Genomic DNA, 21,097 nt, shown 5'->3' on the forward strand with positions numbered 1-21,097 from the left:
TGAAAAGCAATGAAACGGAAACGTTAACTTTGAGGCTTTGTGTTGACATATCTCTGAAGACGAGTGTGTGTGTTTGAGAGCTGCTGATATGTAATGCAAAATTATGATGATGGATTTTGGAATCTTTTGAATATGACACACACTGCCACAATGCGCATTTATAGAGTTTATTCATATATTGAAGTAATTTCATTTAAGTGGCACCAGAGACACTCTGACCGTTAGACAAAAACAAGCAGAAGTGAGAAGAAACTCAAATCTCAAATGAATTATAAGGAAAAGATAAATATTTATGAGGAGTTAATAAAGAGAGAGAGAGACAGTTGTAGGCCATGTGTTGCATTACTGGAGCTTTAATTTGTTAATCACACTAGTGTGTGTGTGTGTGTGTGTGTGTGTGTGTGTGTGTGTGTGTGTGTGTGTGTGTGTGTGTGTGTGTGTGTGTGTGTGTGTGTGTGTGTGTGTGTTCATTTAGAGGAAATATTCCACCTGGATCTTTGTGGTATTGAATCATTAAAAGCAGATGAAAGCTGACAGATTCATCATAGCCAGAAAATGAATTTGACGGCTGAATTCAAATTTGAAACATAAGGTCATGTGGGAATCACTTCACAATCTTCACAATAATGTTCTGAAATCACTTTATCATGTGTTCATAATTATTTTATCCTCAAAAGCTCAGGTTGTCCTTCATTTGCTTTGGTTCCATCAAAGCTGCGAATTTAATTTATGCAACACAACAACAAAAAAACGCGAAAACTATTTATGAATAAAGCAGTGTTTCAATCCCATGTGTTCAGGGAACAAAACTGTGAAAACTGGCACAAAATAGAAAAGGAAATGAAAGTTGTATCCACTGGGGAAGAAACCGTGGCTGTTTTATTCAATGTAATAAATGAGTTGTGGTTTAAAGCCACAGACAAAATGCTAGAATGAGGTTCATGAGGGAATTATTTAGTCACATGACTTCCTGTTTCCAAGTCACGTAACATTTTTAATTTGCATCTCAAAATGTATGTGGGAGAAAAAACAAAAAAACATTGATCCACATTTTGGAAGTTTTATTTGCATCTTGATGTTTCCATCTGACAATTTTAATGAGATTATCACATTTACATATTATGCTAATATATGGATGGAAACCCTGAGAAATGTTTTCACCTGTTTTATCATCCGCCAGGTGAAAATTGCGTGTCTGATCATTTAAAGTAACATCACAGGATGAGTTACATGCTGAGGTTTAATAGTGTAATACTAATTAAACACTTCCATTGGAAAAGGCATTCATTATCAGTTTCATTTTAGTATTAGTTATATTATTATAGCATTTATTAATATTCTGAATTAGCTACTAATTTTATGTAACTACAGTTAACATGAACTAACAATGAACAATACTTCTACAGCATTTATTAATCTTAGTTAATTTCAACATTTACTAGTACATTATTAAAATCAATATCTGCACTGTAAACCCTAATGCTCAAAATACTTAATTGGTTTGAGTAGGCCAAACTTAAATTGAACAAATTAGTTCAGTTAAATTAACTGTTGAGAGTATTTAGAACTTTCTTCTTCTTTTGAGTTTACAGCACTGACATATTTCAAGTAAACTGAGCTGTTTCATTGTTTTGAGTTGTATGAACACATTTCTTTTTAGACTAACTTAAGTTAACTGAAACTGGGCTGGGGTTTCTATTTCCCAGCATGCTTTGCACATGGCACTCAATGCTAAAATTAAGTGTTATATAATGTTTTTTTTGTTGTTGTTGTTTTTTGTTTAAGATTAATGTTAAGCGAGATTTAGTAGTGATTAATGTTTTGTTATGCTAATTTTAGAAGAGTTTCTGTTAATGTGGGTTTTTGGAGAGTGGAGAGTTTCCAACATGGTGACAAGTGGTGCATGCTTTTTTTTTTTTTTTTTGAGAGCAGGTAAGTTAAGTGTAAGTTAAGTATTTTAAGTTGCTGTTCTCATTCATTAAGTGCTATGCCATGCTATTGTTAACATGTTAGCAAGTTGGCAAGTTCTGAATTAGTGTGTTATTGCAAGCAAAATATTTACATTGAGATTGCCTGATAATTTTAAGTTAAATGTATAGTGTACTCAAATATTTCAAGTTAAGCATTCATAAAAATGAATGAGTACAAAATAAATATCTTAAACTTTGTGTTTCTTAGATTAAAAATTCTCATTCAACTTTTTTGAGTTCTGACAACTTATTAGGGTTTACAGTGAAGTAAATAACTTCAAAATAACTTTAGGTCAAATAACTTTAAATTTGCAAGATAAATAAAAAATAAAAATAAATATTTTATGTTAATTGCTATCAAAGTGTATGAGTTAGCTAACTCAGTTCTTCAAGTTAGGAGCAATTAACATGCATGAGTACTACAAACTCAAAACTTGATAGTTCAACTTACTTAAAATTGGGAACATCATAATTTAAAAAATAACTGATTACCTCAAATGCTTTGAGTTAGCTCAACTTATTCAGGTTTACAGTGTGTTAATATTATTTAATGGACCCGAGTTAACATGAATTAACAACAAACAGTTATATTTTCATTAACTACCTTTAACAAAGATTTATAAATACTGTAACAAGTGTTCATTGTTAGTTAATGTTAGTTAATGCATTAACTAATGTTAGCTAATGTTACCATCTTTTGTTTCAGTTAGTTGTCAAAGCAACATTTCTAAGTTTAACTACATTTAAAGTTTTCTAAGTTTATGCTATTCATCCAATGTTTATGTTTTATTTTATTACATCTTTATTTCAATTTCCAAAAAAATAATTTTTAATTGTTTTAGTTTTTGCTCATTTCATCACAGTTCATTATGGGCAGGAGCTGCGTCCAGACTTTGTTCTGGAATATTTATCTTCATTTTTGTGTTTGTTAAATATAATGACAGGTCGGTTCAGAAGTTTAGTCGTCCATTTGGACCCATCAGGAGATCGACGACTTTAAGCAAAGTGATCAGACCAGACCAATAAGAAAATCACTTTATGTCTGTGACATGTTAAATGAAGTGGTGGGCGGGGCTTACCAGAAGATTGACAGTGCAGCTCATGCGGTTATTTCGACTGTCATCGCTCATCACCGTGCGGTAGTCAAGGAGACGCTCGAGGAGGCCGGTCACCAGGGCAACGAAGTTGTTCACCTCGGTCAGCAGCTGGGGGCGTCCCTGAGCGCACTCTAGAAGACTGAAGCGGCACACGGTCAGACCTGCTCTGATGCTCTTGGCTTTAGTTTGATTCAGATTTCAGGAGGATTTGGAGGTTCTTATGGAGTGAAGCCAAGATTATACAAGACCACAGTGTGTGTGTGTGTGTGTGTGTGTGTGTGTGTGTGTATGTTCTTACATGCTCTGTAACAGCTCCATGTATCTCTCGTCTCCTCCACCTCCTTCCACTTCATGATCCAACTTCAGAATGATTTCGTTCTCAAACTGAGAGGCAGAGAGAGAGAGAGTTCATTAAAAAGTTCAACAGTGTCAATGTGCATATGCAGTTTACTGTGTGCATGGGCAGGTTTTTCTCTGGTTTTTCTTTGGAAAGCATCTATTAACAAATGCAAAACCTTGTTGTTGTGATGTCCCAACAAGAAAAATCCTTAATAATTTAACATAATAATTTAACACATTTTCGCATTTTTATATCCAGTTCCCTCAGAATTTTTTTAATATTCCATAAAAATATTTAAAAATGTTTTAAATACATTTTATCATTTTAAATCTATTTCACTGAATTTATAAATAGTCAATAGAAATATTTTAGCATGCTTAAATCGGGTGTGTTTCATACGTTCTGAAAAGTGAAGCCACGGGCTCTTTGATCGCCCCCTGGAGGCTGGATGCAGTACAGGTCATAAACCCCGCCCTCTCAATGCAGTCGAATGAGACTTCAGTGAAAACTTAAAAATAAATTCTGCTTCAAATAAAACTTTCTGAAAGATGGTTTTGGTCATTTAAGGTAGTTGTTATCACACTGATATATATTCAATTGTTCGTTTTTGTGATGATTTAGATTTTAGCTAGCAATTTGATTCTATAAAAACGGGGCGTGTCGTCATGATTCGAAGTTGATTGACAGGTTGTCTGAGGACTGTCGGAGCTTCGAGGGGAGATTGAAGATGTATTAACTAACTGATAATTTTCGATTTCTTTGTTATTTAACACCAACAAAAGGAGTTGTTCAGCCGTAAACTGTACTAACCGACCTACAGGATCTGACGGATCACTGAACTTTTTTTCTGTAACATCAAATGTGGGCGTTATAAGCTAATTAATAAATGTTATTAGTTAAGATAACACACCTAATGTTAACCATGTCGGGAAAAAGCAGGTGATCGTTATCTGGCAGTTACTTATTATTTTTATGGGTATAAAATAATAATTAGCAGGACAAAACTAATGATAGCTTACTGTAATTACAGCAATCGAATCCTGTAACGTTAGTTGAACTTGATTTAAAATGGCAGGACCGTTTCTGACGATTTAGAGTTGTTTCTAGTGGCATATTATATTGATTTTATCTACTGAATTTGCTGTTTCAAAAATATTATTGCTCTAGAAACAGAATAGCCTATTATTTAAATTGTGTATAATTTTTATAGTCTATTTAAAATACATGAATGTTTGATATCGCGACTCCGCCTCCGGCTCAACTGACGATTCCTTCTGCGCATGCCCAGGCTCCAAACTTTTTTTTTTTTGACGTATTGCGTAACGTGTCAGCGCCCATTCATCAGCCCATCGCGTCATCCATCTTTTTTTCCAGTCTATGGCTTAAATCCATTCCAAATAATTATATAAATATTGCAGAGAAATATGTTTTCAAATATTTAACAAGGTTTACCATGTTTAAATAAATTCCTAATTACAGAAATATTCTAGGGAAATATTTTTTAAAAATATATTTCAAAATGCATTTTACCATGTTTAAATTCATTCCTCAGAATTATAGAAATATTCCAAAGAAATATTTATACAGATATTTAACACATTTTACCATGGTTAAATTCATTCCTCAGAATCATAAATATTCCAAGGATTTTTTAAATATATTTTAACACATTTTACCCTGTGTAAATCCATTCCATATAGAAATATTCCATAGAAATATCTTTAAAATATTTTAAACTGATTTTACTATTGTTAAAGCCATTCTATATAATTATAGAAATATTCCATAGAAATATCTTTAGAAATATTTTAAACACATACTGTTTTTAAATCATTCTATAAATTTATAGAAATATTCCATAGAAATGTCTTTAAAATATTGTAAACACATTTTACTATCATTAAATCCATTCATAGAATTATAGAACTATTCCATATAAATATTTAGAAATATTTTAAACACTTTTTACTATCTTTAAATCCATTCCACAGAATTATAGAAATATTCCATAGAAATGCCTTTTAAAATATTTTAAACACATTTTACTATTTTTAAATCCATTCTATAAAATTATAGAAATATGCCATAGAAATATCTTTAGAAATATTTTACAGTTTAAATCTATTAAATCTAAATCGGAAAAAAAAGAAAAAAACACACACAAATTCAGTCCGTGCCTGGTCTATGCTAATTATAATTAACTTATCCGAACAAGTCCCCACAATGACACACAATATGTAAATGTTTGGGAATGTTAGGTTTTATATAGACCATAAAAGCTTCAGAAAAGATTTAAATAATGTGTTATTTGAATGTTAAAATGTTCAGGATGGGAGTTTAGCTTATTTTAAGCATAAGGGAAATCAAATGGAGGTCTCCACCCTGATATATGTGTGCTTGAACCTTTTTGAAGTGTCCGGAGTGGTTGTGTTCACACTGCATCATGTCAAAGAATATGGGGATGGTTGCTCTCCGCAGCTCTTCCTCAGGGATGAGCGTCATCTCCAGGATAGGACCCACCATCCCGGGAATGAAACAGATCTTATTCATACCTTAAAGTTATGAAAGTGAATTAGCATAAACTTTATATTCATAACGCAAGTATCACTGTGTATGAGTCTTACCGAGCTTGTACCACATGTCTCTGATAGCGAAACCAATCAGCCTCCTCATGTCCCCGTATCTGAATGAAAGAAAGCAGGCGTGTTTACGCATATTTTATCATATCACTATAGTTGTGAGGGCCAGATTTCTGAAAAGAGTATAAATAGAGTGTGTCTGTGAGCAGTTCCATCTAGTTTAACTGGGATGATTCTGGTTTAAGACTCACTTGGCCAAAATCTTGGTTCTTTTGGTGGGAGAGAAATGCTGCAACTGCAAAGACTCCTGGGTAATAAATGCCACAGCCAAATGGAAGTAATTATTCCATAACTACAGAAGAGAGAGAGAAATCATGATAAAATGACATTAGGATGAGAGACGAAAGATTATATCAGGGCTATTAAAACTAATTGAATCTGATCTTGATAAAAGCTCATGCAAGACACAAACACACACACACACACACACACACGCACACTGACCTGCACTTCAAAGTTGTTGTTGTCGAGGAACTTGAGGTTCATGGTGTCAGCATATGTGTTTATCGCTCGGAGGAACACTCTGATTGGACGAACATACCAGGGTTATTATTGTTAAATAAAACCACAGAAAAACATTTCTGTTACTTGAAAAAAAATAAACGTTAATTAAAATAAATAAATAAAAAATTACTAAGACAATTACTAAGACAGACTTGATGTACTTGATGTACTAAAATAACTCAAACTAAAACCCAAAATAAAAATCAATAAAAACAAAAACTATACAGAGATATTTAAAAAAAATAAAAAAAGAAGAAAAAACAACAACAAAATGGCAAAAACTTTAACTTTAAAATTAAAAAAGAAAATATAAAAATAAAAACATTCAAAATATGAATAAAAACTACAATACTATCTCAATCATACTAAAATAACACTGGAACATACAAACACGTTGATTCTTAATAAATGTTCACAAACACAAAGACAAACATTAAACTTTTTAAGCGTGTTTGTTTGACATCTGTATTTCTACAAATGACATCAAATAAAGTATTTGGATAACTGATGTCTGAACATCATTCATCAGATCAAGTGTTTGTATCTGTGTCACAAATTCTGCAGGATCTTTTCACTAACGTCACATTTCTTCATTAATGAGTCTCAATATCTTTGAATAAGCATATAATACAATTTGAATAATACATAAGAGTTTTTATGTATATTTTCATTTTCAACACCAGATTTTTTCAAACTGTATAAACTCCAAATGTGTTGCTTGTAAAGTGTAGTAAAACTAGTTTTTGTGCAACTTTATTCAAAATAAATGATTTTTGATTTAGTATTTCCTTATCTATTGACATACAGGTATTTTTAAGTGAGCACAAACAACAGTTGAACACTTAAGACACAAAGTATCTGATGATCAGCAGGGTCACAGATGAACTTTAAACTGTGATATCGAATTCCAGGGAAATATACTGAGGTCAATAAAACGCAATATACTGCCACTGTCTGCTATTAAAAAGAACACACAAACAAATACACAAACAATCCATATTTTCACTGAGTCAGTATGTGACGTTTCTCCCTATCTCTGAGTCTGCAGGTTTATTCCTCTCTAAATCTCTCTTTCTCTCTCATTGAGCTCTTGTCTGAAGTGTAATCAATGTTAACATAGTGTTTGTGCTCCTGAAGACTCTGAGATCTCTGGACTGATGGTGGATGTTACAGTAGATCATCTCAGGAGCTCTAGTGTGTTTGTGTTTTTGTGTGTTTTTGTTCTCACCGGTTTTGCACCATGATCATGGTGACCCAGTCAGATGGATAGACATGTTTACCAATGAGATCCTTAAACAACAGAAACGTCTCCATCAGGAAGTCCTGCAAGAACACAAACACAAGATGCTGAATCAAACAGAACCACAGACGGATAGATAGATAGATGCCTCATAGATGCATGGACTGATGACTGATGGATGGATGGATGGAACGATAGATAGAATGATAGATAGAAAGATTGATAGAATGATAGATAGAACGATATAAAGAACAACTGATAGAACGATAGATAGAATGACAGAACAATAGAACGATAGAGCGATAGATAGATAGAATGACTGGTGGATGGATGGATGGATGGATGGATGGAAAGATAGATAGATAGATAGATAGATAGATAGATAGATAGATAGATAGATAGATAGATAGATAGATAGATAGATAGATAGATAGATAGATAGATAGATAGATAGATAGATAGATAGATAGATAGATAGATAGAATGAACGATAGAACAATAAAATGACAGATATATTGATATAGATAGAATGACTGATGGATGGAACGATAGAACGATAGAACGATAGAACGATAGATAGATAGATAGATAGATAGATAGATAGATAGATAGATAGATAGATAGATAGATAGATAGATAGATAGATAGATAGATAGATAGATAGATAAAATGACTGATGGATGATGGATGGAAAGACAGATAGATAGAATGAACGATAGAACAATAAAACGATAGATAGAATGATAGAATGATAGATAGATGGAATGACTGATGGATGGAACGATAGAACAACAGATAGAATTATTGATAAAGATTGATAGAACAATAGATAGAACGATATAAAGAACGATTCATAGAACGATAGAACGATAGACAGATAGAACAATAGACATAGAACGATAGATAGAATGATAGAATGATAGATAGAACGACTGATGGATGGATGGAACGATAGATAGATAGAAAGATTGATAGAATGATAGAACAATATAAAGAACGATTGATAGAACGATAGATAGAATGATAGAACGATAGACAGATAGAACAATAGATAGATAGAATGACTGATGGATGGATGGATGGAACAATAAATAGAATGAACGATAGAACGATAAAACGATAGATAGAACGAAAGATAGATAGACTGACTGATGGATGGAACAAAAGATAGAACGATAGACAGAACGACCAACAGACAGATAGATAGATAGATAGATAGATAGATAGATAGATAGATAGATAGATAGATAGATAGATAGATAGATAGATAGATAGATAGATAGATAGATAGATAGATAGATAGATAGAATGATAGAAGGATAGAATGATAGATTGATAGATTGATAGAACGACTGATGGATGGATGGAACGATAGATAGATAGATAGATAGATAGATAGATAGATAGATAGATAGATAGATAGATAGATAGATAGATAGATAGATAGATAGATAGATAGGTAGATAGATAGATAGATAGTCTTACCACTAGGTCTGTGGTCCCACTGAAGGTCTCGATGTAGCGTGAATAGTGTCTGTCACTCATCTGACTGAGAATGGCTGTCATACAGGCCACCACACGAGACTAGAGAGAGACAGAGAGACCGACAGGTCCGAGGATGAAATCTGAACTTCAGCAACAACAAATGCAAAAGTCTGAAAGTCAGCTGATGGGGCAGAAGATGATGAACAACATTTCAGATGGTTTAGAGAATCTTTCAATCATTCCAATCGACGTCCAATTTCCCCTCCACCACCACTCTGCATGTGCCGCCCCTCTCTCTCTCACTCTCTTTGATCAGATGATAAATGATACAGGCAGAGTGGAAAAGTGATGGATGAAGGATGGATGTTTGCAGACACAGAGGTGAGACCCATCACTCACAGAGACCTCACTATCCTGACTGTACTCTGCTGATAAAGCGTGTGTGAATATGAATGAAATGAAGTGTGCAGTTTATTCTGTCACACGGATCTGAAGTAAAACAGTATACACATATTGGAAGAAGACATAGTGTCTTTAGTATCATGTGCCTGCAAATGATGTAATTCAATCAAAAACAGCCCCAAAATACTAAAATATGTACATTACACGTATTTCACAATTTGCCTGCCCATTCAGACTGAATGGTTAATGGTAAAACAAACTTGGCTTGCTGTCCTCGAAAGGAGGCTTGAACCCGAGGCTCGGCTTGAGCTCAGAGTTAAACCCCCTATAACAGTACTGCGTAGAGGGAGAGTAAGCGAAATAGAGGAGGAGATGGGGAGGAGGAGGGATGCTGGAAGAATTGTCACTGGGATGATGCAGTGACTGCTGCTTACAGTGGGTACGGAAAGTATTCAGACCCCCTTAAATTTTTTCACTCTTTGTTATATTGCAGCCATTTGCTAAAATCATTTAAGTTCATTTTTTCCTCATTAATGTACACACAGCACCCCATATTGACAGAAAAACACAGAATTGTTGAAATTTTTGCAGATTTATTAAAAAAGAAAAACTGAAATATCACATGGTCTTAAGTATATATACTTTTGATCTAATACAGCCATGAGTCTTTTTGGGAAAGATGCAACAAGTTTTTCACACCTGGATTTGGGGATCCTCTGCCATTCCTCCTTGCAGATCCTCTCCAGTTCTGTCAGGTTGGATGGTAAACGTTGGTGGACAGCCATTTTTAGGTCTCTCCAGAGATGCTCAATTGGGTTTAAGTCAGGGCTCTGGCTGGGCCATTCAAGAACAGTCTCCTTTGTTATTTTAGCTGTGTGCTTAGGGTCATTGTCTTGTTGGAAGGTAAACCTTCAGCCCAGTCTGAGGTCCTGAGCACTCTGGAGAAGGTTTTCGTCCAGGATATCCCTGTACTTGGCCGCATTCATCTTTCCCTCGATTGCAACCAGTCGTCCTGTCCCTGCAGCTGAAAAACACCCCCACAGCATGATGCTGCCACCAACATGCTTCACTGTTGGGACTGTATTGGACAGGTGATGAGCAGTGCCTGTTTTTCTCCACACATACCGCTTAGAATTAAGGCCAAAAAGTTCTATCTTGGTCTCATCAGACCAGAGAATCTTATTTCTCTCCATCTTGGCAAACTGCATGCAGGCTTTCATGTGTCTTGCACTGAGGAGAGGCTTCCGTCGGGCCACTCTGCCATAAAGCCCCGACTGGTGGTGGGCTGCAGTGATGGTTGACTTTCTACAACTTTCTCCCATCTCCCAACTGCATCTCTGGAGCTCAGCCACAGCGATCTTTGGGTTCTTCTTTACCTCTCTCACCAAGGCTCTTCTCCCCCGATAGCTCAGTTTGGCCGGACGGTCAGCTCTAGGAAGGGTTCTGATCGTCCCAAACATCTTCCATTTAAGGATTATGGGGGCCACTGTGCTCTTAGGAACCTTAAGTGTAGCAAAAATTGCTTGGCCAGATCTGTGCCTTGCCACAATTCTGTCTCTGAGCTCTTCAGGCAGTTCCTTTGACCTCATGATTCTCATTTGCTCTGACATGCACTGTGAGCTGTAAGGTCTTATATAGACAGGTGTGTGGCTTTCCTAATCAAGTCCAATCAGTATAATCAAACACAGCTGGACTCAAATGAAGGTGTAGAACCATCTCAAGGATGATCAGAAGAAATGGACAGCACCTGAGTTAAATATATGAGTGTCACAGCAAAGGGTCTGAATACTTAGGTGTGATATTTCAGTTTTTCTTTTTTTAATAAATCTGCAAAAATGTCAACAATTCTGTGTTTTTCTGTCAATATGGGGTGCTGGGTGTACATTAATGAGGAAAAAAATGAACTTAAATGATTTTAGCAAATGGCTGCAATATAACAAAGAGTGAAAAATTTAAGGGGGTCTGAATACTTTCCGTACCCACTGTATATATGCTCATAATGATGATTGACAGGACCGAATGTTTAGGCTCCTCCCGAACCTACGTTTGGAACTACATTAAAATTTATATTAAAACTTATTAAAATTTATATACACTATAGTTCAAAAGTTTGTGGTCGGTAAATTGTTTTTGAAAGAAGTTGCATTTATTTGATAAAAAATACAGTAATATTGTAAAATATTATTATAGTTTACAGCAATGTGAATATATTTTAAAATGTAATTTAATTCCTGTGATCAAAGCTGAATTTTCAGCATCATTACTCTCAAATTACTTGCATATCTATTCTATTTCTATATAAACATAATAGATATGCAAATAGTTTGAGAGTGTAATGAAAATGATTAAGTCATCTGTAATGCATCATGGGAGCATTATACTCCATATGGAATACACGAGAAAATATATTAACACTGAAAAAAATGACACGCTTCTCCTTTAAGACACAAAAACTTGTGAAAAGTTGTGTTTAATCCAGCAGGCAGACACAGAGTCTCTCGCTCGCCTAAAGAGAAGAGTTTCAAACGATTGTGCTGAGACAGACGCAAGTAAGGTTCCTATCAGCTGTTTAAAGAGCTCTGAGATCCGCCTTGCTGCTGGAAATATGCTGATCACATACACCTCTGTTCCTTTAAATCATATGTGTGTGTGTATGTGTGTGTGTGTGTGAGGTGAGATTTCTCTGTTGTGAGTGTTATACATCTCACCTCTGTCTGCCTGCAGTGTGACAAACAAAGACAGAATGATAATAAAACAGACACACATCAGCTCTGCTCACCAACACACACATCACATCTACATTCACTGAAACCTAGTGAGCTGCCTAACTACACACAGACATCAATCCCTGCTCCAAGTCAGGACAAACACACACACGTCTGACTATCAACATAAAGTCTGGTCCATTTTGCAGCTTTGCAGAAACACACCAATTATAATACATACATATAATTTATAAATGCATATAATATACAAAACCTTTTTGCATTTTTAAAATAAAATGCATCTAGGCATGTAGACACGGTCAAGATGATCTGCTGAAGTTCAAACTGAGCATCAGAATGGGGAAGAAAGGTGATTTAAGTGACTTTGATCGTGGCACGGTTGTTGGTCTGAGTATTTCAGAAACTGCTGATCTACTGGGATTTTTGAACACAACCATCTCTGGGGTTTACATAGAACGGTCAGAAAAAGAGAAAATATCCAGTGAGCGGCAGATCTGTGAGTGAAAATGCCTTGTTGATGCCAGAGGTCAGAGGAGAATGACCAGACTGGTTCCACCTGATAGAATGGCAAGAGAAACTCAAATAACGAGGTCTGCAGAAGAGCATCTCTGAACACACAACACGTCAAACCTTGAAGCAGATGAGCTCCAGCTGCAGAAGACACAACGACACTCCTGTCAGCTGAGAACTGCTGCTACAATTCACATCGACTCACCAAAGTTGGATGATAGAAGATTGGAAAAAACGTTGCCTGGTCTGATGAGTCTGGATTTCTGCTGCCACATCCAGATGGTAGAGTCAGAATTTGGAATAAACAACATGAAAGCATGGATCCATCCTGCCTTGTATCATCAGTTCAGGCTGCTGGTGATATAAAGGTGTGGGAATATTTTCTTGCCACATTTTGGGCCCCTTAGTAACAATTGAGCATTGTTTAAATGCCATAGGCTACCTGAGTACTGTTGCTGACCATGTCTATCACTTTATGACCAAATAGTTTTTATCTTCTGATGTCTATTTGACACAACCTAACCAGACGCAATGCGATAAGATGCCAACAACAAACAATTTGACCGTCCACACCAGATGTGACGTGACTATGAGACATGATAAAGTCAATCAAAAATCACAGCCAATCAGAAGAGCGCGGGGGTGGACTCTCTCTGCAAGCTCCCGGCACTCGCAATTGAATGGATGAGTAGATAATCATTTAATTTCATTTATTCTGAAGATCTGAGGTGAATTGTCCATTGTTGCTTTCAGTGTGACTATACAAGACAAAATGATATTCAAACTCACATTAGACGGTTTTAACATTAAATAAAGCACATAAACATTATCTGTCTAACCTAACTAACTATCATTCCCATTGCCATACTTACAACTCTGATTAACATGGAAAAGATACCTTTTATTGCTTCTTGTGGCGTCTTGGCGTTTGGTTAGGACACGGTGTAACGCACCATGTCACAAAGTTCAAATCACCTCAAACTGCTTTCTTGAACATGACAATGAGTTCACTACTCTTATGAAAGCTTTTTCCTTTAAGGACGTTCCTGCATGTCCTTTAGTCAGATTTATCTGACTTCTGAGGACAAATTTGTCCCTGAAGTATAGCAAAGTAAATACACACAGACGCAAACTCACACAAACACCCAAAGGCAGAGAAAAGGACATAATGTTTGATGAAAATCTACAGCCAACTAAGGAGACACACACACACACACACACACACACACACACACACACACACACACACACACACACACACACACGCACAAACACGCACGCGCACAAACGCACAGAAATGGCAGGCAGGGCAGAGGTAGAGGTGTAATCTGTGTTATGTAATAAATCTAATTAAATAGAGCGGTGTCATCTATAAGGACAGATGGCTCACTCTGCCAAATGAAAATAAAACCACGCACACATGAGTCATGAATATCCCTTCATCCTGATTCCAGCGTCGCACCTGTTCAAACATCTCTTATCTCTTCTGATCTGTTTCCTGTTTCTTTTACTATTCATTGAGAAAATAATCCATACGGACCCCCACCGTTTCATATCTCTGCTAAAATGTTAATTTGATTTTCAGTGGCTTCTAGATAGAATCAGGCCAAAGTTTACAGGACCAAAATTGTATGTGCATGTGTGTGTGTGTGTGTGTGTGTGTGTGTGTGTGTGTGTGTGTGTGTGTGTGTGTGTGTGTGTGTGTGTGTGTGTGTGTGTAATCTGAATTTTCAATCATTTATATATAACTGAAAATTCTAATTTAAACCAGATATAAAATTAGAACTAAGACCAGAAACAGATAACTGTAAAAACTAAAATCAGAATTATATTTAGAATTTAGAATTTTACTAGCATTACAATTAGAACTAAAACTGTAATTTTTTTTAAATATACATAATTTAATAAAGTATTAAATAAATTATATTAATTACAATAACAAAGACAATACAATTAGTCCACAAAATAATTATTATAGCACATTTATGCAATAACATAAAGTGTTACCAAAAATATAAATAAAATCATAAACCCTCCCTATACTGAGAGTTATGTTTTCATTTCTAATTTTACTCTAATCTATTTTATTTCCCCATTCTTGTTCACTACATTTTCACTTGATATTGCACTTGTATTTGAATGGTTTTGGGATACATGGTAACACAGAAATACTAAAAAAAAAATCTTTTGAGAGACAAACAGAGATAAAAATAAAAATGACGAGAGACAGACGGAGAGACAGAGGGTTGACACTCTGCTCAGACTGTGACAGAATAATTGATGACAATGAAAACACAGAAACACTCACACACACCTGAACACACACCTGTGACGTCCGTGAGCATTTGGGAGTATGCTTAATGTGTATGTGTGTGTATGTGTGTGTGTGTGTGTGTGTGTGTGTGTGTGTGTGTGTGTGTGTGTGTGTGTGTGTGTGTGTGTGTGTGTGTGTGTGTGTGTGTGTGTGTGTGTGTGTGTGTGTGTGTGTGTGTTCTGCAGTCACTTGTCCTGGTTTTAGTTCTTCTTTCCCTGCGGCTGTAACCTCATCTACATCTTTTTCATTCTTTCATTTTCCTCCTGTTATCCTCCTTTTCACAGCTCCCCCCCTCTCCCTCCTTCTACCCCCTCTCATTTTCATCACCTCTCTGTCTCTCTTTCTCTCTCCCTCTGTAAACTGATGTTATGAGATTCCAGCTCCACTTCAGATCAAATTAAAATGAGCTTTAGTGAGAGCAAACCACATGGCCTGCCTTCATCCCGTTTTAAATCTCACACACACCCCTAAATAAGGACGTCATACACCTCTATTGTTTTGAATAGCAATGACTACAGACCAAAAGTAACTCTAAATCTAAATGTTTGCAATTTAAAGATGTAAAAAAACAAAAAACAAAAAAAAAAAACGTAATAATTCCAATCATATTTCCTATTGTTGTCATCCTCAAGGGAGGTTTTGTCAGATTAAGCACACATCACACCAGTGTTATATTAACACAGTATTACTGCGATGGTATTATATTTTTTATTAATATTTTGAAATGGTTTTTATTTTTATATCATTTTTATATAATCATCTTAGTAATTTTGTTGTGTGTTTTAGTCATTTTTATATGTATTTTTTTATAGTTTTTATTCATTTTTATTTCAGTTTTAGTTATTTTAGTACATCAAGTTAAACTAAATGACAATAAAAACCAGAAATTTGGTACCAAACAGTTAACAAGAGCCATTGACTTACCGTCAACAGTTTGGGTACCAAACTCTTTCAATACATCTTCTTTTTAGCTCAACAGAAGAAAAAAACAAATTCAGGTTTGGAACAATATAAGGGTGAATAAATCATTTTTGGGTGAACTATCCCTTTAAGTCACACTTACATGTCTGGATGTCTTTACATAGCATACAAAATATTAAAACAAGTGTCATTTATTCTAAAGAAAGATGCACAAACACACTTTACAAACAAAATATTTGATGAAAAGAAGTTTAAAATGATAAACTAGCAGACTAGTTTGTTTGAGCAATGGAGTGAATTTGAGGCGGGACTATCTGTTTAACTGACCAATGACAGGCAAGATCAGTGTCTTGGAAACATGTTTGGAAACAATAATTAATTTTTAAATAAAATTTAAACTGAACACATTTCTTTCAGTCAAATGTTCTTATTGCAAAGTGTGTCTGTGCATTTTTCTTTACAGTAAATAACACTTCCTGCCTAATGCATTGACATATTAATAACAATAAATAATTTTAGGGGGCCGCTGAATGTTTTTTAACGTTTTCTGTCATTTAATGCACAGACACGCAAAAAACACATTCTGTGCTGCAAACACTTCTTTGACCCTAAACCTTGAACGCTTTTGTACATTGTGTATGTGTGTGTATCTGGACCTATCAGCAACTAATGTGACCGAGGAGGAGGGAGAAACCAGGACACACAGTGGGATTAACACACACACACACACACACACACGCATAGAGAGAGAGAGCGAAAGAGAGAGAGAGAGAGAGAGAGAGAGGGAGGAGATACGAGACGCTCAGTTCACCAGTAGATGGAGGGAGAGACAGATGTGCTCGTGAGAGAGAGACAGATCATAAACACACAGACGGATGTAAGAAAGAAGAACACAGAGGAGTCTGATCTCACAGGAATATAGGAGAAACAGAACGAGTGAACGAGAGAGAGATGAGGAGATGAAGAACAGTCCGTTCACCTACACAACACTCTTGTGATGAAGGTCAGTAACAGTTATTCATCTAATGAAATATAACAACACCGCTCAAGTCATTAGCATACATCTAAAACATCTGTATTCATTTAATTCACCTGTGTGAAGCGCTTCTGCATTTATTTCATCAACGAAAATTTGTAAAAAGAACCTTGGTCCTACCGTGTTACTTTCAACCTGTACCGTGGCTATACCAAAAAAGTATCAAAGTACCATGGTGATACTGTGTTTTATGGACTTGTACCACAGTAATGCTCTGACGTCTCTGTGGTACTGTGGAGTAACATGTATGCAGCATGGTAAATTAATATGGTAATCATTCAGTACCTTGGTGTATATCAAAATACTGTAGTGTTGGCATCTTCTAAAAGCGATACCACCGCAGTACTTCTGCAAGTGTCTCTGGCTGCTAAAATCTCCCATGATGTTTGTGTGTGTAATTAACCATCATTAATTATACAGAGCAAGTTTACTGAATGTACTGTAAACATATGTCCTGTGGTTTCAATGGGATCTGTGTGTGTGTGTGTGTGTGTGTGTGTATTTGTTATGTAACAACAGGTATCTAATACCCATCTGTTACAGAGACCTCTGATGAAGTGATGTGTGTGTATTTAAATGAGTGTGCATATGTAATGCTTTTAAATGCGTATGTGTGCTTGTGTGTTTTTGTGTGCATTTACACTGAAAAAAAATTGCTGTAGAATTTACTTGTAATTTAATTGTCACGAATAATTACAAAGAAAGAGGGAGACATTTAATTAAATATGCAATAGTAGAAAGACTGGAATAGTATTTTCTTGTAAAACAAACTCCAACAATCTGTTATTTACAACTCAGAAAAATCATTTTACAGTGTGTGTTTTGTCTAAACGCAAATGAATTGACTCATGTTCATTATTTATGCATGTGGTTTCAAACCTGTGTGAATTTGTTTCGTCTGTGAAACACAAAAGAAGATATTTTGAAGAATGTTGGGAGTCAAACAACATTGGACCCCACTGACTTTTAATGTATGGACAAAAAATTAATAAATAAACACAGAGACATGTAATATCCTTTTTCATGTTTCACAGAAGAAAGTCATAATAAAGGTTTGGAATGACAAGAGGGCGATTAAATGATGGCAAAAATAAGGGTGAACTATTCCTTTAACTTGTTTATTTACCATTATGTTCATTTAAATAACATTTACATGGTTTGAGGACGTCCCAGAATATTCCCAAAGAGAAGTTTTATCCTATTTATCTCACTTCTGGGGACGCATTAGTTCCCAAACTAGCGTGTGTCAGGTGTGTGATTCAGAACAAGTCTGTGTCAAATTGATGTCATGCTGAAGAAATCTAAACATTCAGAAACAGTGAGACACACACACACTTAAACACACGTAAACGAAAGAAAGAAAGAAAGAAAGAAAGAAAGAAAGAAAGAAAGAAAGAAAGAAAGAAAGAAAGAAAGAAAGAAAGAAAGAAAGACAAGGAAAGACAAGGAAAGACAAGGAAACAAACAGACGGTGACAGCGAAAGAGAAAAGAAGAGACAAATGAGCAGAAAGACAGGAGACAGACAGGTATTTAAGAGAGAAGGAGCTGACCCTCTGAATGAGGTGAATCTCCAGACAGCTGTCAGGAAGATGTCCAGCTCATATTTCACCTCAGAATGAGAAGGAAGGAATAAGAATGCCTGACATGAAGAAAATGAAGCCCATTGTAAAGACCATTAAGAGTTTTTTTTTGACATTTTCATGACAATTAAATACCCAGTTAAATTATATTTCCCTCAAACTCGTATTACTGTAATGCACACAGCAATCCCAATCCAATTCAGATTGTAAAATATTTATAAGTCTTGAGAGAATTTGTAATTAATAAATAAATGCACAGGACAGGCAGCATGAAAAATATACATAATCAAAAGTTTGTGGTCTAAGATTTTTTTTTTTTTTTTTAAGAAATTAATACTTTTATTCAGTAAGGATGCATTTAATTGATCAAAATTGACTGTAAAGGTGTTTATAAAAGCGTTATAAAAATATGATACGTTTCTATTTCAAATAAATGCAATAAAATAATCTGTTTTTGAAACATCAAAGAATCCTGAAAAAAAAATCTTGGTTTCCACATAAATATGAAGCAGCACAACTGTTTTCAACATTGATAATAATCAGAAATGTTTCCTGAGCAGCAAATCAGCATATTAGAATGATTTCTGAAGGACTGTGATACTGAACACTGGAGTAATGATGCTAAAAAAAATTCTGCTTTGATCACAGGAATAAATTATATATTAACAGATATTCACATAGAAAATAGCTAGTTTAAATTGTAATAATATTTCACAATATTTCTGTTTTTACTGTATTTCTGATCCAATAAATGCAACCTTGTTGAGCATAAGAGACTTCTTTCAAAAACATTAAAAAAAATCGGACAGACCCTTGACAAAACATACGTCATCATCCAAAAGAGGTGAAGACACAAACATCAGCATGTCTCTTGGGATGTTTGTGTCCTTCTGCAGACAAATGCACACTCTCTCTCACACACAGTTTTTTTTAAAAGCTGTTTTCTTTTTAAGCTGATAAATCTTTTAAGCTACCCTGATACTCTCGCAGATGCAAACACACATGCGTCTGATTGGTAAACACATTCGCTCCGCCACATGACTTGTGTAAAATAAACACACATTTACCAGTGGGCATTGGAATGTATCTTTGTGTGTTCTTGTTGGTTTACTACTGCTGTTTGATAAGCTAAGTATAACTATTACTATTTAAACAAACCTCTAGAAGTCGGTATTAAAGTTTAGTCTGTGTGTCATCCTGCAACGTTTGTGCTCCAACCACACTAAACACCCTGGTAACCACCCAAAACAACCTATAAATCCCCTAGCAACACCCTGGCAACCATCCCAAACACCCTGTCAACCACTCAGAAAAACCTAGAAACCTCCTAACAATGTCATAGCAACTCCCTGGCAACAACCCAGAAAACACTAACAACCACCCAGAAAAACCTAGAAACCTCCTAACAATGTCATGGCAACAACCCATAAAACACTAACAACCACTCCGAAAAACCTAGAAACCTCCTAACAATGTCATGGCAACTCCCTGGCAACAACCCATAAAACACTAACAACCACTCAGAAAAACCTAGAAACCTCCTAACAATGTCATGGCAACTCCCTGGCAACAACCCATAAAACACTAACAACCACTCAGAAAAACCTAGAAACCTCCTAACAATGTCATGGCAACTCCCTGGCAACAACCCATAAAACACTAACAACCACTCAGAAAAACCTAGAAACCTCCTAACAATGTCATGGCAACTCCCTGGCAACAACCCAGAAAACATTAACAACCACACAGAAAAACCTAGAAACCTCCTAACAATGTCACAGCAACTCCCTAGCAACCACCTAGAACACCCTTGCAACACCTAGGCCACCACCCAGAACAACCAAGCAACCCTTTAAACAACAGCCTAGCAACTCCCTGCCAACCACACAGTACACCCTAGAAACCACATTGCAACATGTATTGCAGTTTAATGTGTGTGTCGTCCTGCAATGTTTGTGCTCCAACCACCCTTAACACCCTGGTAACCACCCAAAACAACCTAGAAATCCTCTAGCAACACACTGTCAACCACTCAGAACAACATAGCAACACCCTAACAATGCGCTAGCGACTCCCTGGAAACAAACCAGAAAACACAGTAACAACCACCCCAAAAAACCTACATTAGCAACCTTCTAATGTCATACTGTAGCAACTCCCTGGCAACCACCCAGAACACGCTGGCCACCACCCAGAACAAACAAGTAACCCTCTAACAATGCCCTATCAACTCCCTGGAAACAACCCAAAACACCCTAGCAACCACCCAGAAAGCAACCTCGTAACAATGTCGTAGCAATTCCCTGGCAACAACCAAGAACACCCTAGAAAC

General features: G+C 35.8%; 1 protein-coding gene across 1 annotated transcript in view; it reads right to left on the reverse strand.

Annotated features, from left to right (window-relative positions):
- Positions 1 to 21,097, reverse strand: part of dock2-like (dedicator of cytokinesis protein 2) — a 107,701-nt gene that overhangs the window by 10,337 nt on the left and 76,267 nt on the right. The window contains exons 28-35 of the mRNA XM_067391226.1: positions 9,276 to 9,374; positions 7,779 to 7,873; positions 6,491 to 6,569; positions 6,238 to 6,338; positions 6,032 to 6,090; positions 5,811 to 5,959; positions 3,366 to 3,451; positions 3,050 to 3,206 (exon numbers count right to left, since the gene is read on the reverse strand). Of these exons, the coding sequence (XP_067247327.1) occupies positions 3,050 to 3,206; positions 3,366 to 3,451; positions 5,811 to 5,959; positions 6,032 to 6,090; positions 6,238 to 6,338; positions 6,491 to 6,569; positions 7,779 to 7,873; positions 9,276 to 9,374 (825 nt within the window). The remainder of the gene's footprint in view (positions 1 to 3,049; positions 3,207 to 3,365; positions 3,452 to 5,810; positions 5,960 to 6,031; positions 6,091 to 6,237; positions 6,339 to 6,490; positions 6,570 to 7,778; positions 7,874 to 9,275; positions 9,375 to 21,097) is intronic.

This window comes from Chanodichthys erythropterus, chromosome 1 (genome assembly GCF_024489055.1).
Source record: "Chanodichthys erythropterus isolate Z2021 chromosome 1, ASM2448905v1, whole genome shotgun sequence".
Classification (NCBI taxonomy): domain Eukaryota; kingdom Metazoa; phylum Chordata; class Actinopteri; order Cypriniformes; family Xenocyprididae; genus Chanodichthys; species Chanodichthys erythropterus.